Source organism: Nematolebias whitei, chromosome 6, assembly GCF_014905685.2.
Source record: "Nematolebias whitei isolate Nwh7 chromosome 6, NemWhi1, whole genome shotgun sequence".
Lineage (NCBI taxonomy): Eukaryota > Metazoa > Chordata > Actinopteri > Cyprinodontiformes > Rivulidae > Nematolebias > Nematolebias whitei.
Window position 1 is genome coordinate 36,540,061 of NC_056503.1, and position 7,229 is coordinate 36,547,289.

The window sequence follows — 7,229 nt, forward strand, 5'->3', positions numbered from 1 at the left end:
ATGAGCTCACAGGTATCTCTGGAGATGCCCCCCCCCCCCCCACCCCCACCCATCCCCTCCTACAAAAACCTGGTTCAGCTTGCATCCACCGGCCCCATGACCCCGTGGCCGAACAACAGCCTCATTCTCTCCACCGCTGCTGACCTCATTGTATCTTTGTGAAGGGAAAATCCAGAGTTGCATTCTGTTAAACGAGAAACGGTGCCTGAACCGTGAGCGTCATTCCTCCGCTGTGGACCTACAGGTGAGCAGGAGCTCCGCTAGCTTTTCTCCAGGACTGTACTCAAGGAAAACATGGTAAGGAGATAAAAACTCAATTCTTCCGACACCTTGCTCCTTCTAGAGTTCTCCTGATAACAACACCGCTCTCGCATTTCCTTTCACCTTCACTTTGAGCTTAAATCACACTTTTGTCATATTTATTCTTTTACAAAATATTGATGAGGTTGTTGGGAAATTTTAACTCGATATTAAAGCTTGTTATATATAAATGATGCCAAGTCTGCAGGACATAATTACATAATTATCTACACTTTAGTGCGAGAACAGAACAGTTGGTGTGGTATTTATGTAGATGAAGTTTGCAACGTAATTGTAAAATATCAATTATGCACCGCCCATTTATTGAGAAATGTGATGTAATTACCACAATAAGCTCGATGTATTGCCAATAGAAACAGCTGCTACTTGGAGAGTTAGCTCAATAAACAAACACACCACAGAGTAATAAAATCTGTCTGAAAAAAAAAAAAGTCTCAAATATAATGATCAGCCAAGAATCAGACAAGCCAAAACCTCAATTAGTTCATTATACCTCAGTCACTATAAATAAATCTGACGCACAAACTGTGTAGATGTTTACAGCTTTGACTGAACACATCTGGACTGGTTAATGGTGGGTCATATTTTCAGGATTAGAGTTGCTAATTAAATTTGACAGAACCTGACAAGTTTACTGTTGTTCAGGAGAAGACAGTCAGTGCAGTCGCCACAACTTTGTCAAACAGAAAACAGCCATAAATGATTCAGATAATGAGAGCCCATTGGCTCCCTGTCAAATTCAGAAGAGTACAAAATCTCACTTCTAACCTACAAAGCCCTCAACAACCTAGCTCCATATTATATTACAGATCTTATTGTCCTATATTTTCCTAACGGAGCACTTCATTCTCAGACTGAAGGTTTACTTGCAGTTCCTAGAATTTCCAAAAGAGATTCCAGTTATCAGGCTCCTCTCTTGTGGAACCAACTTCCAGTTTCTGTCCGTGAGGCTGACACATTGTCCAGTTTTAAGACTGGGCTTAAGACTTTCCTTTTTGATAAATCCTATAATTAGGGTTGGCTTGTTATGCTGCTATAGGAAATTGACCTCATTTCTTTAAATTAATTATTACAAATGAATAGTTTTCATTTGATATTATTTCTATCTTAACATGATTCTCGACCTGCCATTGTGTATCTGTTCCTCCTTCCTGTTCCATTCAAACCCAGCCGGTCGAAGCAGATGGCCACTAGTCCTGAGCCTGGTTCTGCTAAAGGATTCTTCCTCATGAGAGAGTTTTTCCTTTCCACTGTTGCGTTTAAGCTTGCTCAAGATGAGAATCTGTGCTGAAGTTAAACTCAAAACAGTCTGCTCCTCTGATAAATAATTTTAACTTACTTTTATATATATACATGAATGTTGTTGTTGTGTGCTCTGAGATGACTTCTGTTGTGACTTGGCGCTATATAAATAAACTTAATTGAAGGGAATTGAAATGAGACTTGACATGCCCACTGTAATTCCTATAGAGCCTTGATGGAGACGCGTTGTCAGTGATTGAAAATCCAGTGGCTGTCAGTCATCATTTTCACTCAGAAACTGCAGCAGGAGTTGTGGGAACCAAAGGAGTCCAGGGCTGGTTGAAGGGAGCTCATTCTACAACTCACGGTAAGGTCCTATAAAGCAGTGGTTCCCAACACTAGTCCTTGAGGAACACCATCCTGAATGTTTTAGTTGTTTTCTTGCTCCAACACACCAGTCAGTGATTTTATTACCGGTACTTCCTCATGTTCCGCAGAAACCTATTAATCACCCATTAATTAAAATCAGGTATGTCAGAGCAGGGAAACAACTAAAACACGCAGCATGGTGTTCCTCAAAGACCAGTGTTGGGAACCATTGCTATCACCTGATGGGCATCAAATTACACCTGTGACACCGTATCAGTGTCTATCAAGCAGTAACAAATATTTATTTTATTAAACTTAAAAGGACACCAAGTAGACAGTTTAATTGTTTTGTCATAAAAGAAAAGAATAAAGTTAATTATTAATATGTCTTGATGCCATGAATTTACTGCAGTATTTCTAACAGTTGATGTTTCATTTCTCCTCTCAGCTCACATCAGGGGTGACGAGGCATTAATGCCACTTTTAACTTTCACTTGTAGCCTACAGACTAGTGAGGTTGCTGGCTGCGGTGTGCGCCGTTGGACTCCTAGGAGGCTTAGCTGTAGGTGTCTGGTTTCTAGGTGAGTCAATGCGCCAGAGAAAGAATGACTAAAAAGGATTAGCTAGACTGGAAGTGGAAACAAATGCTTAAAAGGGGTCTAATTAGAACTACTAAGGCATATGTGCAGTGTCTGGATAACAGAGCCGGAAAATAAAGCTTTAAAAATGTAATACTGCACTTTAAAATTTCATTTTAAATCTTTAAAATGTTAATTTAACATGAGATGCAGTTAAATACTCAAATCCTTAAAATGTGTTGATTGTTTTGCATTAATACTAATAAAAATCTCTTTTAGTTTATTCTTATTCTGACTGAAGATGCAGCTCTTCCTTAATATTTATTAATATTCAGCATTGTTGAAAGGCTTCCTCAGACACACACTTGAACATAAAAGCAGACTTGTCACTGCCCCCTGGTGGACAATTTTAGAAATGTATTATTCATCACCTTATCTGTGTGTTGCACTTTGTTGTTATTTATGTGCAGACTGATATATGCACACACAACTGCAAAAGTCTAATGAGCACCGGCACAGTTGTCTGGCCAATTAATCCATCTGGCCCCGGCAGAAAACAACTAAACTGTGTTTAATTGTTCATATGATTCATGATTCTCATTTATTTTACACAAAGCTCTGAACTTGTTTCCTGCAGTACGTCGGTTTGAAAAATAAATTAGTCAGATTTGGATTCCAATTCTAAATACATTATTGTGATTTATTTAAAAGTTTCATAAGTTAAAAGATTATTTAATTTATGTAATTTATTCAATACAGCTTAATTTCTCCTTTTAACCCAGTTTCTCATACCTCCAGTTTTATGGACACAAATTAAAATTGAAAAATTATTTTCAAGTAGACAATAAATATGTATAAATAATATTAAGGGCAGCTTTAATGAGCTTTTAATCTCTTTGGCAGCCTTTTCAGATATGAAATTAATTACAACCTCTACGCTGAAGTATAATTTCATTGCTCCCTAATGTAATCCAGATTATTTACCAACATGTAAAAAACTATTTTGTTGCCTGTGTCCTTGGGTAATTAAAAGTCTCATTAATGTCTTTCTTATCTGCATTCAGTGAAGCTTCTGCTGAGGTCGTCTTCTTCCCAAACTCCAGTCGGGATCGGAGACACAAAGGAGACGTCGTTCTGCAACGTGACTGAGGATGTTTCTATCTCTGACCCGAGGAAAGGTCTGGGGTTTTTTTTTTATGAACCTCATTAGATTTTATTCCTCTCACAGCCTAATAAATTAACAGGCAGGGAAATTTTTGGTTGTTGCACATCTCATTGTGAGTCACCATACAGGATCACAGGTCACCTCTGCAGTGATTTTTAGTTGAATGGCAGCAGAATTATTATGCAGCAGCTGCTTCTTGTTGTCTTTCACTTCACTAATGAGACTTTCCCATTGACTAGCATGAAAACATCACACTTAATCACCTGTTTGTATCGACTGTATTAACACGTGCTTCTTCTTTTTTTTTTTTCCAAATCATTGCCCACTCGCTTGTTCATTACTGTTGATTGAGAGCTCGTCTCCGCAGGGATTTTCAATAAATCGGGTTCAGTGTTTTACAGGATCAGCTCAGAGAACTCCCTCCTGGAGATCCAGCTGGAGAAACCGCACACCTGGCTGCCGGTTTGCTCAGAGAGGTGGAACTCCTCGCTGGGAACGCTGGTCTGCAGACAGCTGGGCTATCTGAGGTGTGTTACAAACGTACAGGTTTAATTTTAGCTTGCTTTGCTTAATTATGTTGGGTTATTATATAGTTATGTTTTACGTCTTATAAACCTAATGTTCATGTTCTCTCCCACCTAATTTATGGGTGCTCTCTTGCCAGACTGACCAAGCATAAAGGAGTGAATCTAACAGACATAGGGCCCAACCACACCGATGGTTTTATACAAATTGCCTCAGTGCAAAAGAGCAGTCTTGAAAATATGTGGCAGGTCAGGTAAGACAATTTGACTGAGGAGATTGTGCTCATAATTATTCAACTTGTGCATGAACAATTTTGGCTACAAACAAATTAATTATGCATCATTAGCTAACCAATTTATTTTCATTTAGGGAGAGCTGTATCACGGGGAAGGTTATCGCTTTGCAATGTTTCGGTGAGCAAATTAAAGTTCGCTTTTGGATTGACGTTGCATTTAGCACAAAAACCCTGTGGTTCTTATCTGATTTTTGTAAAAAGCTCCTTGAGGGAGCAGAGCGGATGAATGGATTTGCCGCAGCACCTTCTGACCCGTCAAACTGAACCCTGCTCTGATAAATGGATCTCTGTGCAGAGTGCGGGACACGAGCAAAGCTGCCCAGGATAGTAGGAGGAGTTGAGGCCACCCTGGGCAGGTGGCCCTGGCAGGTCAGCCTCTACTACAGCAGCCGTCACACCTGTGGAGGGTCCATCATCACCAGTCAATGGATAGTAACAGCAGCCCATTGTGTGCACAAGTAAGACTGCTGACTTTATCATTCTGACGCTATAGCTGCTTTAGCCATTAACAGCTGCACAGCACTGAACAGAATCCTCTATATGAACATTTATGTTGTTTTTTCTTCTAAAATGTCAGCTACAGGCTTCCTCAGGTATCCAGCTGGATGGTCTATGCTGGCATTGTGACCCGTAATTCTGCTAAAGTGGCTCAGCACGCAGGATACGCTGTAGAGAAGATCATCTACAACAAAAACTACAACCACAGAAGCCATGACAGCGATATCGCCCTGATGAAGCTGCAAAAGCCGCTCAATTTCTCAGGTCTGCCTTTCCCTATTGCGCACCAACACGTGCGCTTCAAAGTCTGCTACACAACACTAATGTTCTCATAAATCTCTCAAATTGCATGGATTAAAAGTCTTCACAGTAAAAAGATTTAAACAGTAAAACTTGTAAACTAATCCAGTCATGTTGTAACCTGTCAGATTTATTGTGATAAGAGGCAAAATCATTTTCTTTCTTTAACTAGATACAATTAGACCCATCTGCCTGCCTCAGTATGACTATGATCTCCCAGGTGGAACGCAGTGCTGGATTTCAGGATGGGGATACACGCAGCCCGATGGTGGTGAGATTTTCCTGCAGCACAAGTCCAGACTTTACTACAGCAATGGCGTTACACTTGTATTTATGGAACCTCTTTAAATGTGTCTTTCAGTTCATTCCCCTGACACCTTAAAAGAAGCACCCGTTCCAATAATAAGCACAAAGAAATGCAACAGCTCCTGCATGTACGACGGAGAGATCACGCCGCGGATGCTTTGTGCCGGATACACAGAGGGAAAAGTAGATGCATGTCAGGTCCGATACATGTTTTGAAGCCCACTTAAAGTGGATTCATCCTTTCATGTGATATTTGTTCACAGCTGTAGTGTAGCGTTTGTGCGTCTACCTCTCCAGGGGGATAGCGGAGGTCCTCTCGTTTGCCAGGATGAAAATGTGTGGAGGCTAGTTGGAGTTGTCAGCTGGGGGACAGGATGTGCTGAACCAAACCATCCAGGTGTTTACACCAAAGTGGCTGAATTTTTGGGCTGGATCTATGACATAATTGAGGTAAAGATAACGAAAACAACAACAATGTAGAAATACATAAATCGTAGTATAATGCTGATGTTCTATTCCCTGCAGGATTAGAGTTGCTAATTAAATTTGGCAGAATCTGACAGGTTTACTGTTGTTCTGGAGAAGACAGTCAGTGCAGTCACCACAACTTGCCAAACAGTTTTGAAAGTAAAGCACTAATATTCTCAGTTCTATTACGCCGCTTTTCACTGCAGCAGTACACTTTGCTATGTAGAGCTTTAGTACATTAAATTAATATACAAAAAAAGTATCCAAAATAGTCTAAATTAGCTCCACTTTGATTTTGAGAACATAATATCTCTCAAGCAATCACTGGCGAGGGTCATTGGGCTTTAAAGTGAATAATTTTGATTTTCAAAATGCAATTAGATGAAAACGCTGCTCTTCAAAAAGATTTCAGCCTTAGTTGTTATGTCTTAGTAGTCGATTTCTTCAATGTGCTATTGAACTAAAACATCCTAACTGTTTACATTACTTCCAAGAACCCTAATTACAGTCATTACACACACATCTATTTTTTTTTCCAGCGACACATAAGAAAAGATGGTGCACAATAAAGCATAATTAAAGTTTACACTGATTGGTAATGATCACTCATTGTGTTTGCAGAATTACTGAAAACAAGAAGCAAGACGAGGATGCTGTTGATGTGATCGTTTGAGATATTTGAAAACTACAGCCATGTACTCTATTTATACTTTAAGTGTCAGTTATATGGTGTACACCTAGAGTGTGGGAACATAAAAATATGTTTATGTTGTATTTTTCATGTATTAAAAATAAATTGTGCTTCTTAATTTGAACCCAGAGTCCGGTGATTATTAAGCTGCAGTTGCGTGTTGTCTCCACTAGGGGACGACGCTTTAACGTTTAATGTAGTTTCCATGACAACACACAACATTTGGCGGTTGTTGAGGCGTTAACTTAGCTAGTTTGTTTGGTTTGTGGAACTTCACTCAATTTTCTACTTTCATATTTTGTTCCAACAACAACTTTACACATCGCGGCATATAAAAGCCGGTTTTGACATTTAAACACATAAATTTAAGCGTTTTTAGTGAGACAGCTAAACCAACTAGCTAGAGAAGCTAGTTTTTTTTTAGTTTTTTTAGGAGAAGCTAATAAGGACGACATTCACCTAGAAATCATC

General features: G+C 39.4%; 1 protein-coding gene across 1 annotated transcript; it reads left to right on the forward strand.

The window, feature by feature from the left end:
* Positions 1 to 6,079, forward strand: tmprss5 (transmembrane serine protease 5). The gene is made up of 12 exons (XM_037677851.1): positions 1 to 150; positions 1,792 to 1,930; positions 2,433 to 2,513; positions 3,575 to 3,688; positions 4,067 to 4,202; positions 4,340 to 4,453; positions 4,570 to 4,613; positions 4,791 to 4,953; positions 5,073 to 5,257; positions 5,466 to 5,564; positions 5,655 to 5,797; positions 5,897 to 6,079. The coding sequence occupies exons 1-12, from the start codon at positions 1 to 3 to the stop codon at positions 6,077 to 6,079; spliced, it is 1,551 nt and encodes a 516-aa protein (XP_037533779.1).
* The last annotated feature ends 1,150 nt before the right edge of the window (positions 6,080 to 7,229 follow it).

Coding starts and splice junctions, on each gene's coding strand:
- tmprss5 (XM_037677851.1), top strand. CDS start 1: ATGAGCTCACAGGTATCTCTGGAGATGCCCCCCCCCCCCCCACCCCCA. Junction 4,454..4,569: donor GAAAATATGTGGCAGGTCAG/GTAAGACAATTT, acceptor ATTTTCATTTAG/GGAGAGCTGTATCACGGGGA. Junction 5,258..5,465: donor AAAGCCGCTCAATTTCTCAG/GTCTGCCTTTCC, acceptor TTCTTTAACTAG/ATACAATTAGACCCATCTGC.